The 19344-nt window shown below is 30.6% G+C and overlaps 1 protein-coding gene across 2 annotated transcripts in view; it reads right to left on the bottom strand.

Moving 5' to 3' along the window:
* The window catches only part of LOC124369219 (synaptic vesicle 2-related protein), a 55391-nt gene that overhangs the window by 34610 nt on the left and 1437 nt on the right, over positions 1-19344 (bottom strand). For both annotated transcript variants that reach the window (XM_046827065.1, XM_046827066.1), the window contains exons 2-5: positions 11335-11522; positions 9861-10045; positions 4747-4818; positions 3-127 (exon numbers count right to left, since the gene is read on the bottom strand). In XM_046827065.1, the coding sequence (XP_046683021.1) occupies positions 3-127; positions 4747-4818; positions 9861-10045; positions 11335-11515 (563 nt within the window). In that variant the 5' untranslated portion in view covers positions 11516-11522. The remainder of the gene's footprint in view (positions 1-2; positions 128-4746; positions 4819-9860; positions 10046-11334; positions 11523-19344) is intronic.

Here is a 19344-nt window from a genome sequence, read left to right as displayed (position 1 = left end):
ACGATTGAGGGACACATCCTATGGCAAAACCAACCAGCCCCCTTAAAACTAGTATCCAAGTGTAGTTTGGAGCCAGTGAACTGAGAAGGCCATAGTAGAAAAGAAGCACTGCACACATTGTTAGTGCCTGGAATAAATATAAAATCTCACTGTTTAATATGACAAAATAATAATGATCAGTATATCTTGATAACCAATGATAGAGTGTAGTTTAAGTTATAACCCAAATTACTAATTGCTAAACTTGTTTTTATCATACTTTGTGTATGAAAGATGTAGGTAGTTAACCAAATTATTGTTGTTCTGCAGATAATATTTAGCTTGCACCTATTTCCAATGTCAGTGGAAAACAAAAGGACTATCACAATTTTTTTTACTTTTTAGTTTACTCTATGTAGTTATATAAAAATGTTCTCTATAAGAATATATTTCAATACTATCATATCTTAACATTTATTTATCATGACTAAGGATGGTTTGAACGGATGCCCGATACTATTGGCCGAATTTGCTTTCGTAAACTGAAACAATTTTGTGTTATACTCTTAATTAGAAATATCATAAACATGTATATCGAATTAAGATTCAAAACTACAATTTAGGAATAGCTATCAGAATCGGAATTGAATTTTCTTTTTATCAGTCCATCTCTACTTTTTGTGTAGGTAGTAAATCTGAACTTTTCAAGGGAGCAAATTGTGGAAATTGTTAAAACATGTTAAATATAAATACCTTTTTAGTTGTAAATCATTTTAACATCTTGAGGGGTAAGACAATCAAATATGAGGAAAATTAAATGTGGGTGACTCTTAACAGAAATGGTAGTTATTAAAGATAATATCTAAAATGTTGGAATTTCGTTAATAACTATGTTTTGAACACTGAATTTACAAACACAAAATTAAAACAATGAGGTAGATACATGGTTATGTGTAATAAAATCTCCACTGATTATAAGATATGTATTACAGTATTTAGACGTAACAAACCAAATCATTACATTTTTGAGAATGGCTAATCTGACTATTTTTCTTATTTTTTTCAAGTTTCATTTTTAACTTGTTTAGTATTTTGCTTTTAATGTAAGACAGTTTGATTACATTGCATGTAATGATAGAACGTTAATTCTTATTTGATTCTGAAGTTGATTCTTAAGTATTGTACAGGGATTGTAATATAGTTCTGAAGTGATAGTGATGTGATGAATGCTTTGAAGATTGTATTATTCGTGCCACTGCACAGTGAAAAGAATTACTGTAGTAGAACAATTATTAACCGTGTCTAATCTATAGAATAAAGTGATTCAGTTGATGATAATATTTATTCACTGTTGTGAACTATGCTATAGAATACAAATAAATCAATGTTTTTGTATGGAAAACTGCAATGGTGAATCTTTTATATTTCTTTTTCTAAATTAGTCCTTTTAGGTAAACAATTAATTTGTTCCTTTGTAAAATCAAAATGGACTTTCAGAAAAAATGTGAAAGTGGTTCATTTAAACAATGTTTACTATAAAAACAATGTCTTACTTCTAATTTAAAAAATTATTTGTTATATTCCAAATAAACGTAATTTTGACTTTTAATTGAAAATTTTATGAAAATAGAAAGAAATTACCAAATTCCCTTTGAATCTCAAATCAAATTTAAATTAGTTAATAACACATTTTACTCAATGATTTCTTTTCAATATGCACTCAAGATTTAAATATACTGAGATAACTAAAATATTTGTCACAAAATCATTTACTTATAGTTATTTTTTATTTGTAAAACCCACTTCTCCCATTAAACATATAAACTATTTTATTTACTTTAGGACACTTCCACTTTTTCCTCATACTATACATGGTGATTCATTAAGATATGCAGAAATTTTGGAAGCTCATCATACATGTAAAAATAATTTAAAATTTGTATATAAACATGAGTTCTGAAATACATTGATAGCAAGGTTACGGCTAGAGAAAACTTTAACCCGGATTTCAGCTTACCATGTAAAACGAGGTCTTCCTGAAATTCTAGTAAGGTAGATTAAGAAGCGAATCAATCATTTCTTATGATTTTTTACCTAAGAAAGTGAATAAAACAGGTCCCAGAATTGTAAATTAAATAGTTTTTTGCGAAAAAAAAACCATGTCAAATCCAAACAATTGAGTGAAAAACACAATTTTTCATCTTTGAGCAAGAATAACTTTATTATTTCACCAAGAAACAGATAAAATTTTGTAGAAAAACTTTTAGACAATTTCATTCTGAACAAAACTGTGTAAATAAAGTATACAGAAAGCATATATATATATGTTTGTTTAATTAAATGAAATTTTATTCATAACAGTGCAAAGTAAAATTTACTGCATTCAACCAAATTACAGTAAATTTGCAAAAGTGTCACCGTCGACTTAAATGACTTTTTCTTCTCGTTTAGGGATGGCTCTTGTTGCTTTCCTTCGTTTAACAGGGCTTTCTTTTAACTGCGTAAAGCCTTCATTAATACGTCTAAGTAGCACCTCATGGGAATTAACTTTAAACTCGTTAACTTTCTCCTTCATCCATCCTCATATGCAAAAATCCAACGGCGTATGATCTGGTGATCTGAGTGGTCAGTGTATAGGACCTCCACAACGGATCTACTTATTTTGAAACCGTTGATTCAAGTAGGTGGAAACAATACTTAAAAAATATGGCAATGTGCCATCATGTTGGAAGTAAAGCTGGTGTCACGTTGCAAGAGGCACATCTTCAAATAATGTGGGTAATTCTAATTGAAGAAACTGTATATATGTCTGACCTGTTAAGCGCTCTTGAAAAACAAATACCACACCATACATTAATGTTAATACGCTGTTGAGAATTACATTCAGTTGTTGCATTAGGGTTTAATTCTGCCCATGAATGTTGGTTTTATAAATTGTTGATACCATCACGAGTGAACTGTGACTCATCGGTAAATAAAATATAATTAAAGAGTTTGCAATGAGTGTTTAACCAAATGCAATACTCTAAGCGATGGGCCAATTTTGTCCTGGATGCAAATGCTGTATTTTTTGTTTATAGTAGGGATAGAGCTTGTTATTATTGACTGTTCTTTATACTTTACTTTGAGTAACAATGAACTGTTTAGAAATACGTACTGTACTGTAATGCATGGACTACGTTGAACAACAGCAACAATGTTTTCCTCTACAATAACATCATATTGGCAAGAGCAGTCATACTGGAACTTTGTACTTGGAAGTGATCCTGTTTCCCGTAACACAAGAAATATAGCACTAATTGTCTAGCATTTAGAATTCTGCGGTAAGCGTAACGCTGTCTGTATTCTTCAACAGCGGCCGTAGCACTGTCTTCATATACACCACAAATTAAAATCATATCTGTGTATTATTCGCTTGCAAAGAAAGAGTAGTGGCATTACTACTCCAATAGTTTAATAATTACTACAGACAAAACAATACTTACACGGACTGAAACTCAACAGCACCTGAATCACTATTAAAAATCAATCTACTCTATGAAACAACTTTTCATTTAAGAATTGAAATTTAAAATTACTTAGTTTAAATTTAATTTTGTTCATTGGGTAAGTAACAAAGTTATTGTCAGTCAAATGTAAAAGGCGTGTTGTACTGTTATAAATACAAATGAATTTATTTAAATATCTATTTGCTTTCTGTGTGCATATTTACATGATTTTGTTCAGAATAACATTTTGTACAAGCTTTATAAAAAATGTTTGTCTGTTTCTTGGTGATCAAAGTTATTGTTGCCCAAAGATTAAAAATGTGTTTTTCACCCATTTTGGCATTTGACACGGGTTTTCTCAAAAACTACTTAACTTACAGTTCTGGGACTTATTTTATTCAATTCATTAGGTCAAAAACCATTTAAAGTTATTTAATTTACTTCTTAATCTACCTTACCAGAATTTCAGGAAGACCTCGTTTGATATGGTGAGCTAAAATCCAGGCGATATATTTTGCTAGTCGTAGCTCGCTAACAAAGCATTTCCGGACCTAAGTTTATATAAACTTATTCCATTATTTTTACATGTAGAACAAGATACCAAAGTTTCTACATATCTTCATGAATCACCCTATCTATTGTTCATTCTTTTCTGGAAGCTGTCTTTCAATAAAACATTACTTGAATATAATTTGATGCCATTTAATATTTAGTGTGTAAAATCTAAAGAATTGAGAGCTAATAAGAAATTATTTGAAAGGATAATATGATTTCGGACAATTGCCCTCACCAACACTAATAATGGAAAAGACTAAATATTTCATTATCCTTTCACATCATCCATTGTCAACAACGAACTTTTAAAAAAAGATGAAATTGCTTCTTATACCACTATTGTGATCTTATCAAGATGTTTAAAATTGTAAACAATCTCCTTCATTCCTTTGTCCAGAGATGAACTACTTACCTTCTAATTTCATGAGCAGATCAGACAAATGTCTAAATACAAACTATTAGTGATTTATTTAATATACAAACAAACTCTAATCAATTTATATTAAGCTATTATCATTTGATATAAAGGCAAGGGTGCGAATATCTAATATTCATCACTTAATCTACATAAACAAAGCAACTGACAATAGAAAAGATAAAGATCTTTAGGTAAAGTGACTAGAAGGATTTGGCGATATATATATAGTTCTTTTCAAAAGTCAGAACAATCAGTCTTCTTATTAACTTATAATTTAATTAATTAAATATATAACTACACGTTTACCTGTTTCCTTCCATACCGATCACTGATATGGCCCCAAAATGTGGAGCTAACCATCATCCCAAGGAAAACCACCTGAAATATATTATCAGATATTAAATATTATTAGATCAATATTAAATTTAACCGTTTACTATTCCATCTATTGCGGTGTTTTCTACTAATAAATGTAGGCATATCACTCGATACAAAATATGAGGTATTGCCAGGTACATAAATTTGCTACAGACCTGAACATTAACACGTTAGCTGCCACGTCGGGCCAAATGGACCGACGCTCTACGTCTTTAAGAGATTGCACGTCGGGTAAAGTGGCCCGACAGCATAACAATGACGGTACCCACCATTTTGATTACCTTCGTGCCTGTGCTGCACCCTGACGACTTTAACTGAAACTGATTGAACTATGAAGAGTTCTGCTATTAACAGAACGTTGTTTGTTGTGTTTATTTTCGTTATTAGTGATATGAATGAGATTGCTACTTTGGCCATTTTTGTTGGGCCACATTGCCCGATGGGTATTTTTATAGGTGTTAGAATATAAAATAATAAGGTTTTAGCCTTATTATTGCTACCAGGAAGAATAAAATATGTGATTTGTTATTTTACAGTAAAAAGAGATTTATTTTATAAGCTTCACAAAAAGTAAATGTAGTAAATAAAAGGTTGTATCTTATTTATTTTCGTATTTTTTGCTTTCCTTACTATTCAAATAATTCAATTCTTATAAGTAAAGAAAAATAAGTAAATACAAAATTACCCAATACAAAAGATGAATGAAGATATACTATTTGTGTATAATTTTGAAGCATGTTTCACACAAAAATGGTTTTTTTCGGGACATTCACTGCAAAACGTAGTTACTTGTGTCAAATTTCTTGCTACCTTACGTCCTTTTTTCTCTGATACATTTTTGTAGCACAACTTGCACACCTTTCTTTGTCGGCGTTTTTGTACTCCTCCACCAACAAAAGCAGATGACGTCAGGTAGTGGTGCCCTGTAGTGGTCACATTTGGAATGTGTGGCTCTTCCTGCACGTTCATCAAGGAACAGGCCAATTCCTCTCTGAACTTAGTGATAGAGACTAAGTTTTGTTTTTTTTTTATTATGAGATGTAGTGTGGTTAAGAAAATTATTGTAGGCCAACCAACTATTTACCACTGCAGTTCCAAGAAGAAGTTCTTCAGCTAGTTTGTGGAACCAACGCATTGTCTTCCGTACTGCAGTGTTATATGATGACATTTGATCGGATACGTCTATCCCAACCTTCGCCTTATTGTAGTCAACGATGACTAATGGCTTCATTACATTTGGCCCTCCAACTTTTTTTTGGTCAAGGACGACGTACTCCGGCCTATGGAATGTGGAAAGCATGTGTACCTCCCTTTTGTCTTTCCACTTGGTAACAACTACACCATTTTTATTTTCGGAACAAACCATTTCACCTTTACTAAGTTTTTGTTTTAAAAGGTTTTTTGGTAGGTCTTTACGACTTTTTCTCACGGTACCAGCAAGATGTGTTTTATTTGACAACAAAGCATTAGCCAATTCTACTGATGTGTAGTAGTTGTCCGTATATAACTTGTGGCCTTTATTTAAAAAGTTTGTCATGAGTTCCAGTACCACTTTAGTCGCAACAGATCTGTCTTTTGTCACTTCTACAGTACCTTTCCCCATGTATACTTTTACTGCATAAGTATAACCCGTTTTATCACACAGCTTGAATATTTTTATCCCATACTTGTAGGGCCTTTACGGGAATATACTGCCGGAAACCTAGTCTAGCACGAAACGGCACCATAGTTTCATCAATAATTAAATCTTGCTCTGCTACTTTCAAAGTGAAGAATAAATTGTTTAGTGCTAGAAGCAGAGGTTTTATTTTACCAATTCGCCCATCTCTTTTGAGGTTTTCATTACCGTTAAAATGCCAGAAACGTAAGAGTAACTGAAACCTGTTTCTACTCATTATTTTTCGGGCAACTGAGAATTTATACAAAGGGTTTTGTGACCAATAATCACTGATTCTTGGAAGTCCTACTAAAACCCATATATAAAAGAAGGCCAATAAATTGTTTCATTTCCCCATGATTGGTATTTTTCCAGTCTTTTAGACTACTCTTACGACTTAGTCGCAGCTTTGAAATTACTTCATTTGCATTATGATTAGTTTCTACAACCATAAGTTCAACTACTTCATCTGTCAAGTAATGACGAAAAAAATCTGTTGGTTTTCTGTTGTTCGGTAAACAAAAAATAAATTTTGTTGTCTGAGTGAACTGAAACGTTTTCTGCTTACCCTCAAACATTTCCCAGCCCAAATCATTGTCCTTGGCGTTTGTAGAAATAAAAGAAGTACCTGTGATATCTGTAACTGTTCCATTAGCATCAGTAGAATTAAGTTCCACGTTTGATTCTTGATTGTCATCAGAGTAATATTCTGAATCAGTACCAGGAATAAAGTCTAGGTCGCTATCAGTGTCATTCGGTATATCACTAACCACCATTGACTCCACACTGTCATCATCACTTATTTCGGCAAACAAATCACCCGGGGAAGACGGATTCTCAATCATACGTTCGATTTCATCCGTAAGAAGATTATCGCCACTCATTTTTACCGATCAATAGTATACACACACACAACTATCGAAACATTACTTATAAAAAAACACAATGTAGGATTCCAGTAACAAAACGTGTCAATTGGCACTCAGCTATGTGGAAAAGGCGGGTTAGAAGTAAGCTGATGCAATTCCAGACAGAGAACTAAAGCACGGGAATTATTCAGGCTGCACATCAACAAAACGGAATATCCCTGAATCAGGCCCGACGGCAAATGATTTATGTAATATATCGCCTTGTAAAAAGCTCTGTCGGGCCAATGTGCACGACGCTTTATAAACGTAATAAATATACATAAATCATAAAATCATGTTTATTAGTAACCAAAGGAGAGAAAAATAACAAAAGGTTACAACAATTTATCTTTTAAAAATTTGGCACTTTAGCGCTAAAACGTATTTTTCGAGGTTGGCAGCTAACGTGTTAAATGCCATTAAAAATTTAAAACAGAGGTCTCATATTAAAAATCTATCAAAATTTTAAGTCACAACTCTGTATAATCATGCTGTAGTTATACACACTGATCAACTGGATCCAAGACATAAGGACATACTCGTACAAACCTACAACACCCAAAGAGCAGCTGATTACCAACTTTTTTCACATCATCCTACCAAGTTCAGCAAAAAATAATAGTCTTATGCTGAACGAAAAACCTACAACTAAAATGTCTATAAGGAAATGAGCCTTGATATTATAAAACAAGAATTTTAATCCACTTTTATTGTAATTTTGGCACCATTATATTTCTTTAAACATTTTGTTAATAAAGAACATCAAATTTCTGAACACAGTATTTAGTGGCAAAGTAAACTGTCAGACATAATAAGAATACAGAGTATAGGAGAGCCATGCGTAAATTTATAGCATGATAAAGATCCTACCAAACTGGTTCTTTTGTGATGTTTCTTGAGCAGCTGTTCCCTCAATTAGACACTAATTCAGATGACTTTATTTTCCAACAGAATGTACCACTACTGCACCATATGATATATATTTTTTTACTCTTCAATAGATTTGTCTTCTTTTCAATTAAGCCAGATGAGCAGTATAAGATCTGATGATATGTTTTGTATCAATGACCTCAAAGATTACCAGACCTAACAGTATGCTTTATTTTGAGCAAGGTGGATATTTCAATACCATAAACCAATTGGAAGTAAAAAACAAATGCACAATTTCCATTTTAGGAGCTCTTTTACTGCAGTTTTTTAATAATAATTATTACTTTAGATAACTTTAAACAAAAAGTAGTTATAGGTTCACTCCAATTAAAATTTTTGTTGATGACCAGTCTGAATTTTATAGAATCATAAATTGGTATCACTAAATCGTTAATTACTATTTAAATTTTAGAAGAGAATTTTTTTATTTGAAGTAAAATTTACAGCTATTGATTTATTTCCCTGACTGTTAAAATGTTTTAATTAAAGTATTGCACTATATTATTAATTTTTATATTTCCTATGATTTCTAAATTAATATTTTCAAAAGTTTTGTGTTGTTTTTAAAGTATACACATGTCATCTGCAAATAAAATTGTCTGGTTAGGATTACTTATATTTCCAATGTCATTAGTATATATTAAGATTAACAATGGAGCGAGAACGGAACCATGAGGTACACAGCTCATAATATCTGCTCTTCTAGATGTGACTTCAGTGTGATCAAATTTTTATACTAACAAATTGTTCATACTAACAGACTATGTAAGATTTCAGTAAATCATAAGGTGTACCTCTTATTCCGTACTTTTCTAATTTATCAAGTAAAATATCTATATCTACACAGTCAAAAGCTTTTTGAAAATCCAGGAACACACCACAAATATAACCACCTTTCATTATGGCTCATAAAGTGGATATCCCCCTTGTGAATCACTGTTGATTTACAAAAGTATGCTCTTAGCTTCTAAAAATCAATTAAACTATAACAAATACTGTTCTGAAAAACTTTAGCAATAAAAGAAATAAGTGCAATTGGTTTATAATTAATAACTTCCGAGCAGTTTCCCTTACTTTTTAAATACGCACAATTTTATATATTTTAAGATTATCTGGAAAAACTTCTGATTCCAAACTTGTATTAATTATACATGACAGAGGTTTCGCTTTAGCATTTTAAATATTCTTTAATAAACTAGTACTCATACAATCCCAATCAACTGCACCAACTACAAAACAATTATAAACTTCTTTATTATTTTAACAATCTCTTTTCAGAAGTTGGGTCATTTTAAAAATATGACTGATTTCATTATTTGGCTTCTTACAAAGTACATCATCTGGTCATTTGAAGGGAAGAAAATTGTTTACCCATACTATAGGGGTGAGGTATGGGGTGGCAAAATCATATACTCTGTAACAGTCCTTCTATCACCCTCTTGAAAAGCGTAGGACAGCCCTAAAACTGATATTTGTTAGATATTCCATTAAAGACTTAAAGACAACATTTTGGCTTATATTCTATTCAGTAAATAAGAATTACTAACAGTTGTTGCTAGAGCTTGTTGGTAGCGGGATATATGCCACTCGCAATGCAGTGCAGGTGACAGAATACTGAGTATTGTCATCTCCATTGAATCGGCCATCCAGCAAAGACCCGTGAATAATGACAGCTTTGCTTGAAATTTTCCAAACCCAAATGCATTTACTGCCTGTGTTACAGTGAACGTATCTGTAACAATACATTACTCATTAAATTATTATTACTAATTTCAATTTGTTTGTCCAATTCACACTTCACAAAGAAACAACAAACTCACTGAATACCCACTGTGAACAAATTTCTTTTATGATGTAGAGATATTTTTCATCTAAAGAACAATTTTGCTATTAAAATCAAATGTGGTTTAAAAACTGTTGCAATGTATCTCATTTTTGTGGTTTTACTCCATTACGATCCTGAATGTGGTATCTACCTAGAATACAGATTAGCCACATGTAGTGTCTTCATTGAGATATGTACATATTGACATGTACATCCTTTTTTTCTCAACATTCTCAAATAAACTACGACTTGTTACACTTCATTTTAACTGTGGAGCTTTAATCAAATGTCTGTAGAGAAGACTTTTGAGATGATATGTAATATTAGTTTTATGTTGTTTTTATATATATAGTATAAAACAAGTAAGTCATAGTGTAAACTTATGCTTTGGCATATTTGTTATCAATTTACTAGTGTAGTCTACCCTGATTTATTTAAATCACTAGTTCTCACCAAATCTAATAGACATTCCTCAATCCATTATGTTAAAAAATTAGACATAAACACCAGATGTCGGGCCCTTGTCAACTACTTCCAGGGTTAAAGCTCCTAAAAAATTGTAAATTTGTAACCGTTTGTTTTTCTGCAACACTGGTATATTTTAAGGAGTTCAAGTTCTTTCAAGTCTTGTTTTGCATCACAATTATTTGTATAGTTTAAAAATAACTGAAGTAAATAATACTAATACACATTAGCTCAGTGTTAAGCTGCAATTGCTAAGTAAACAAATTTTCAATTTGGTTCTCACAAATTTTGTCAAATGGTACACCCCTCATACATGTTGACCCCTCATAAAATCCTCTCAAAATATTAAAAGTTTGATGCACAATAAATGATGACAAAGTAGTAGTTGGTAACAAACTGATTAAAATAGAATAAATGTGAATCTAAACCTCGCTATTGATTATTCTAAGACATTAAAAAACGTATTGTATAACCTAATAAAATTACAATGTATAAGACATAAAAGAACTTGAGATAGAGTCAATAATAGGAAAGAGGGGGGGAATAAGGTAATTTGAAAATAATTTTATTAGATTTCTCCTGTGATTAGACAATCGCCTAAGGTACAAAATCATTTTATTTCATTATGAACTCCCTACATATTTTATTTTAAATATTTGGCTTAGGATTCTATGAAGCATACTTTTAAAATATAAATGCATTCAAAAAATAACGCTTTCAATTATTATTACCATCAGGTACAACTGAAACAGAATTCATCTCCAATTCCTGTAATGGTGGCAAGAATTCTTCATCGTCATGGCTTTGCTGTTGAAACACTTGAGCGGGAGGATCAGTCAAGCTGTCCAAGTCGTCATAATTGGAAGTCCGGTTTCGAATAGTTCTTCTGGTTGCAGAAAGTAAATCTGACATGTTTAACCTAAAACAGTAAAAAACATGAAAGTATAAATATACAAACATTTTAGGAAAAACATAATTATTTGGTTGCATGTAAGTTTATGCAGAAATTATCCAAAACCCCATTTCACACAAGTCTAGAACATATTATACTGATACAAAAATTTGGCATTGTAAAATGTTTGTCAATGCTTTATTTCAAAACTGGGAATTTGGGAAAAATGTTGTATTTTTATAAAATAAAAACTTGGAGTAAGTAAACAAATATAAAAAAATAGTAAAAAAATATAAAGTAAACAGTAATGGAAATCGATAGGGAGTATTATATTTATATAGACTGCATACTGTCTGTTGTTACATGTGTGTATGATTTCATACCATATCTTGTTGTGTCACCAATGAATATAGCATACCAAAAAAGCCTGAAGCTTCACGTTTTTACCATGGTGTAAGGCAGGACAACAATCTGTCAAATTTTGTTTTAATTATATGGGGATGTCATTTAGAGGACTATGCTATGAGGTTATGATATCGAGAGTCAGCTATTCAATGTTTTGGCTTTTGCTGACGATCTTCTCTTTTTGCTAAGACATTACAAGAGGGTTGTTTTAACACATACCTAGATTAGATAATGCAGACAGCATCAGCTAAGGGACTAGACTTTAATACAGCCAAGTGCAGTATTTTGTTTCCTGTCCTGAAGACTTAGGCAGTTAAGCATTCCACATTCCCTTCGGGAAAAAAATATATTTATTTCTCAGATGTCACTTTCTTAGAAATGACAATATTACAATATAGGCTTTACAGTTAGATCAAAATTGAAGAATAACTAACTCCTAACTCCATCCTCATATTTATCACAGTTTATGCTATAACATTGAAATCGCTTCATATTTTGCTACATTTTCACAATACCAGCATTGAGTACGATGGTCTAGTCATCCCCTCTCTGACTTCCACAAATTGTAATTTAATGCACTGCAGCCTGAAAAACTTGTATTAAAACAGTTTATCTCAAGTAAGTACTGCAGGGTTATGTTATGAGTGAGTTAAGAAATTAATTGCTTGATCTCTTGGACTAGAAAGCCATGTCAGTCCAAATAATAATATCCCAAAAACATCAAACACCTGACTAAATTAGGGAAGATGTATTTCACCCCAAGAACTTCTCTTGTGCTACCTCTAATTCAGCTTCAAACTTAAAAATATACACCTTCATGGAACATCTAATATCTCTGTTAATATTGATAGGATCAACGTTTTCTAATGTATGTAATAGAGAAAATATGTCAGAAGAGGAAATTGTTTTAGAAAATATTTTATTTTGTTAAATATATTTGAAACCCTATGCTATGAAAAATCTAGTTCCAATAAAATGCTGAATATGTTCTTTTTTGTAAATCCAGTCTTATATATATACAGGGTGAGTTTTTTAAAGTGATCCAATAGCTAACTTTTTAATTACATGACTTAGCACCACACTTTAAATTTGGAACTTGCTCAATTTTAAGTTTCACTCAGGAATACACTTTCAAATTTTTTGAAGATGGCCGCCATTTTCCAATATGGCGCCCAACTTTAAAATCTTTTATGGAACACCCTGTACTTTATGTTGTTTTTAGATTCTACTCTAAAAAATAAAACCGTTTTGTACTTGGGAGTTTTTCCATATCTCTAATGGTTCAGGAGCTACGTGGACTGGAAGTTTTCATAATTTTTTCCAATATGGCGCCCAACTTTAAAATCTTTTATGGAACACCCTGTATTTTTATGTTGTTTTTAGATTCTACTCTACAAAATAAGACAATTTTGTTTCTGAAAGTTTTTCTATATCTCTAATGGTTCAGGAGCTACGTGGACTGAAATTTTTCACCATCAGTTCGAAAAAATCCGAAAACTTCCAGTCCACGTAGCTCCTGAACCATTAGAGATATAGAAAAACTTTCAGAAACAAAAATGTCTTATTTTGTAGAGTAGAATCTAAAAACAACATAAAATACAGGGTGTTCCATAAAAGATTTTAAAGTTGGGGCGCCATATTGGAAAAAAATTATGAAAACTTCCAGTCCACGTAGCTCCTGAACCATTAGAGATATGGAAAAAACTCTCAAGTACAAAAAGGTTTTATTTTTTAGAGTAAAATCTAAAAACAACATAAAATACAGGGTGTTCCATAAAATATTTTAAAGTTGGCCACCATATTGGAAAATGGCGACCATCTTCAAAAAATTTGAAAGTGTATTCCTGAGTGAAACTTAAAATTGAGCAAGTTCCAAATTTAAAGTGTGGTGCTAAGTTATGTAATTAAAAAGTTAGCTATTGGATCACTTTAAAAAACTCACCCTGTATATATATATTGTGTAATAATATAATTGAAAACAGAATGAGATTATAAGAATGTTTCATGCTCTAGTTGTCACAACAGCCACCGTACATTTCCTGTAATTCATGATGAGATATGCATGATTTGTTCCCACCTGTAATTGTCAGCTGCATCTGAATCCAGTATGGTACTGAGACGTGTGGGCATGTCTTGTTATACAGCCCTGTTAATCTGGTTACACATGGAAAATAGTGGTTTTGATGACAAGTGTTGTGTAATGCATTTGCAAGAGTGCACAATCAATAAGGAATTATTCCTATTTCATTAACAAATATAACATTTTTACATTACTTGAAATAAGTTACAATTTTAGTTAAAATAACATGAAAACAAAATATATATGTGTCCATATCTTTCTAATAATTTATACATTTTACTATTTAACAGTGCAGTGACTGATAAAACATTATTTATTTACTACTATTTATGACAACCAAGTTTTCCATACAGATAATTTAACTTTATTACTCTTGGATTAAAATCATTCAAATTGAAACTAGTATAAAATAACTTTAAAAAGTCAATTTTATTGTGCTGTTTACTGGTTTTTTTTATGAATTATCAAGTCAATAGAAAGCTAAAAGTATCCTTGAGACCTTATTTCTTACAGTTTGGGTAAATAAAAACTTTTTTAAATAAACAGCTAAAAAGCGGTTTGCGTTTTAGTAACAATTTGAAGACATATATATAAAATTAGTTGAGAAGGAACTAGAATTTCACAAGTAATGCAGGAAAATATACTTGTTTTTTTAGTATTAAGCAGCCATAAAACAAAAAGAAGCTAATTATAGACCTCCTGTGGTCCCGACATATTCTCCTTTAAGGAGTATAGAGAAAAATATAATACAAAAATTATTGCTTTGTACTCGTATATGATAAAACAGCAGTAATCAATACAAAATATGAACAAAACTGCAGAAAATCTGTACATTGTCTCTAGACTAGAAGCATGAGAAAACATAATGGCAAGCAAAATGGAAAGCACAAACTGTGATTTGAGCAAAAATCAAATTTCAGTGACTTTGTGGTGTCAGAAGCATAAATGCACCCCTATATGGTACAGTGTTACTAAACAGCTGCTGGTTTTAGAATGGGTAAAATCAAATATATGCTATAAAATAACAAAAGTAACTTATCCACAAAATATTATTGATTTACCGAGCATCTCTGTGGCAGTAATAAAAACTCCCTAACACTTGGGTCAAAAATTTGAAATATCTGAGCTTAAATGTTAACCACAAACTAACCAACAGAACTACAACAATAGAAGTTACATCAAAATTTAGCTTGATTATTTCTGCATTTTGAAATATAAAGCAAATAATTTACAGACAATAACTTCCATTTTTTATGTAAATAACAATGTAAACATGTACCGGTTTGTTGCACTTATCAACCATAATGCAACTTCATAAACTCAAACTATTGAAAATTCATAATTCGGAAACTAGTGATCCCATTATGACCAAATTTTTTACAAGTGTGCTGTTTTTGAATATATAATTATATGGTAAAAGCTTGTTATTAAATTACCTTTCATTCTTGACCAGGTGTTACAACAAATTTATTAGCATCGCATTAAGGAACTGTTGTCATTTATTTGAGAGTTTGATTTTGTATTAAACCATCATTTAACATGAAGAACGAACGTTTGAAAAAGTTTAAATGAAGTACTGGTAAATTAAAACAAATTTCCAATATTAATTTTATTATTGCAAGGCCTTTCGGAATCAATGAATCCATCATCAGGTAACTTCACAAATGAATCAATGCGAACTTCATTGTAAAGTTGCCCGATGATGGAATCATTGATTCAGGAAAGGCCATGCAATAATAAAATTAATATTGGAAAATTTTTATTCATTTACCAGTACTATTTAACATGTTTCGTTTTAATTTTCTTTGGGATTTTCAAAAAATTATTCAGTTTTTCATTATTAAATTTTTGTATATATTACATTTATTAAGTAGTTTATGAAAGTTCTTAAATTTGTCTTTGGATTATACTGTTCCTCATAAACAAAGCTTTTTAACAATGAATATGTATGAGAAATTATTTTGAAAGTTAAAAAGTTTTAAATTTCATTCTCAAAAGTGTAAGGAAGAAAAAGCCTTACATTTAAAATAACTTTATTTGTTATTTGGTTGTTTTCTAACATGCATGCCAAATCAAATAGGTCTCCCTTGACATATACAAGAGATATTGAGCATATTATATAGATTCACATGTACAAGTCTAATATGCCACCAAAATACATACACAATGAAAAGATCACAAAAGTAGCTATGCCAAAAAACAATTATACAACCATTAAGATTTTTCCAGTATAGCATGATTAATACTGAATTGGTTTGGGTCATTTCAAAGTACTTGTATATCAAACAAGCAGTTTGATATATCTGTCCATGGCATTAAAAAGGTTAAAAATGCAATTCATGACAAGCATTATTAACTAATGATAATTTTTTATAGGTGAGAAAATATAATTTATGTGTTAAACAGATAATGTACATTATTAGCTTGATTGTGATGAATTTAAATGTCTTGTTTGATTTTCAAATATATTTCAAACATTTCAAATTATGTTCATTGAAGCTACGTACTTTAGCCTAATACTAGAAAGATATTTAGATTTAATTTATTGAGTTATGATTTATTTTAATTTTTAATTGTTCAGGAATCAAGAGTTACAGCTTAGTTTGTTTATTTTGGAAATAGGAAGATGGTGTTTTATTATTTACTGAACAAATTTAACTTAACTTAAATCAAATGTTTGTTGTAATATTAAAAAATACTGGCAATATTTTCTTAGCAAAATGGGTTTTCTAATAATGTCTGATCTAATATGTAATTTCCAGACATTACAAAGAAAACATGTCTGAGCTATAATATATTTCCAGACTTAAAAATAAGTAGAAAAGTTTAAGGCTACAAAATTTCTTTAAAAAAATGTTGGTATTATTTATTGATTTATTGCATGGGTTTTAATTTTAATGTCACATTTTATTGAAGTGGTATTTAATTTCCTAAAAAACAAGTATATATAAACACTAATATTCCACTAACAAGTTGAAACAATATAGAACGTATTTCATACATAAAGAAGACATGCGATGCTACACAGTGTGACATAAACTGTCTAGTGGACTCTTGCGACATTAAACCAGAATTACCAGTAAACCTTTAAAACTTAATTATTCTAAGCCAAGTGGACAACATTAGAGCAAGCTGGATTTCATGAGACAAACTCAAACTACTTCATCGAATACACTGTTATTTATATTTCTTATATCTATATGTACAAATAGAATGTGATATTTATCCGAGTCAGCCTAGCGGTTGACATAAAATTTAACCTTTAATACATAACATCATACTTAAATACCAGTACCGATAATTAATCTTTTTGATCATGTGTTGTTTTTAAATCAGGAAACTGATATTTTTATGTGATCTGAAGTTACCAGATGACTTGTAAGTAGGGCTAGGTTTTAGGAACAAACACCATTAAGAAGTTATGGTTAAGTTAGTTTTGCTCATTTATTAAGTTAATGTTGGATTTTTTACATTATTTATTATGTTTAAAGAAATTATGAGTAAATTTATTACCATTAGTTTTCAAAGTCTAGGCTATTTATCCACAACGGTAACAACATTCATATTATTAACCTACATTGCCATCACCCTCCTAAACAGAACAATATAAGATTTAAGAGGGTGAAAATGACAAATAATAATGTAGTAGAATATTATAAGTCACAGAACTACTTTTTTGCAAGATAACTAGTATTATGCTTAGGATAATTTACAATATTTGTTTGATTTATCAAATTGTATTTCCCAGCTTGCAGTAATGGAAGGCAGCATTCGTGATCAGACACTCTAGAATACAATCTTTTAGTGGTTTAACCCTTATAATGCAACATCTGTATACATGGACGTTTTAAAAACTACCCAGAAATTTCAACGTCCATTTATACGGACACTGCGAAAACTACGGAAAAAACCGATATCCGTATATACAAAAGGTCAGTTAAAAATTACTACCGTGATAATTTTTTTATGTATTATTAATTGTTTTGAATGTAAACAATCAGAATTTAAACCAAATTACAAGAAAAAAAAATATTTATAGCAATTTTGCAAGATTAATTAGATGTTTAGTTTAAATTTAGTTTAGTGTAAAACAACCAAAAAGTTAAAAAATTTTTTACACTTTTACAGTTTTTAAATATTAATCCATACTTTTTATGTTTGTATGTGGTTTAATTTTCTCTTTCAATTGTATGTTATGTTTTATACTGGAATAATTTTTAAAGCTCTATTTTTCATGTAACACTGAAAAATACATATACTTTAAGTAAATATTATTATTTTTTAACTTTAAAATTTAAATTACATTTAAATATAAGATTTGTTTTATAGATTTTATGAAGAAAAACCACAGCACAAAAAGTTGTGTTATCTTTCAGTTTTGTAGATAGTAAAATAATTTTAGGTGCATGTATATAATTGTGGTGCGATCAAGTGGTCGAAGATGTGACCCGGTGTGGAGGGTCTGTGGATCTGGCGGAAGACAGGGTGGCGTGGAAGAGGCTCATAGACGAGGCAAAGAATCGACTGAGATTTGTTATGCCCCGGCAGTAAGTAAGTAAGTAAAGTAAGTATATAATTGTAGTTGTTGTACATAACAGTATCAGTTGTTTAGAGAAAATATTTATTTTTAAGTGCTATTTTTCATATGAAACTAGAAAAATGTTCAAAAATATTTTGGTAAGGACCATTTGTGTTTTTTATTTTTAATATAATAAATTAGCAGTGTACACATGTTTTAAGCGTTTTTAACTAAAAAATTTATCTGTAAAGAAAAAATTAAGAGCCGACACAAAACTGTTTTGATTTTATGGATGATTTAGTAAATGTTATAAAATCGCTGAAATATGCATGGCATTTTTCAGCAGGACATTGAGAGAAATCTGTAGTATTTTTCAGACGATCTTTTCCATCATGCTCTGGCACTAAAAAGGTTAAGCCTAGGTACTACTTCGAGGGATGATTATCATGATGACTGGAGGCACTCAGCCTTATATGTACTTGTATTCTTAAGACTAATTTAACAAAAAACTTTGTTTATTTGGATCAAATTTTCTCCCCCATTTTCTTTATTTTATGTTTATCTTATGCATCCAAAGACGGCGTGACAGTTGATGTCAGCAAGAACCAATAAGAGGTTGACTGAAGGTCTAAACAAGATCACGTGATGCCCGCCTAGATTTAAAACAAGGAAATAGACTATTGATTCACGCAAAAAAGTAGTTCCACTTTTAATATTCAACTATGTTATTTGTTATTTCCACTACTTAAAACCTTACATTATTATGCTCTGGAGGATGATAACAACAGGTTAATAACATGAAACTCTTATTTTGCCACTCTAGCCATTAATTTCATATCTACCCA

This window comes from Homalodisca vitripennis, chromosome X, assembly GCF_021130785.1.
Source record: "Homalodisca vitripennis isolate AUS2020 chromosome X, UT_GWSS_2.1, whole genome shotgun sequence".
Taxonomy (NCBI): Eukaryota; Metazoa; Arthropoda; class Insecta; order Hemiptera; family Cicadellidae; genus Homalodisca; species Homalodisca vitripennis.
The sequence above is the reverse complement of the archived record's forward strand: the minus strand, read 5'-3'. Positions and strand labels throughout refer to the sequence as shown.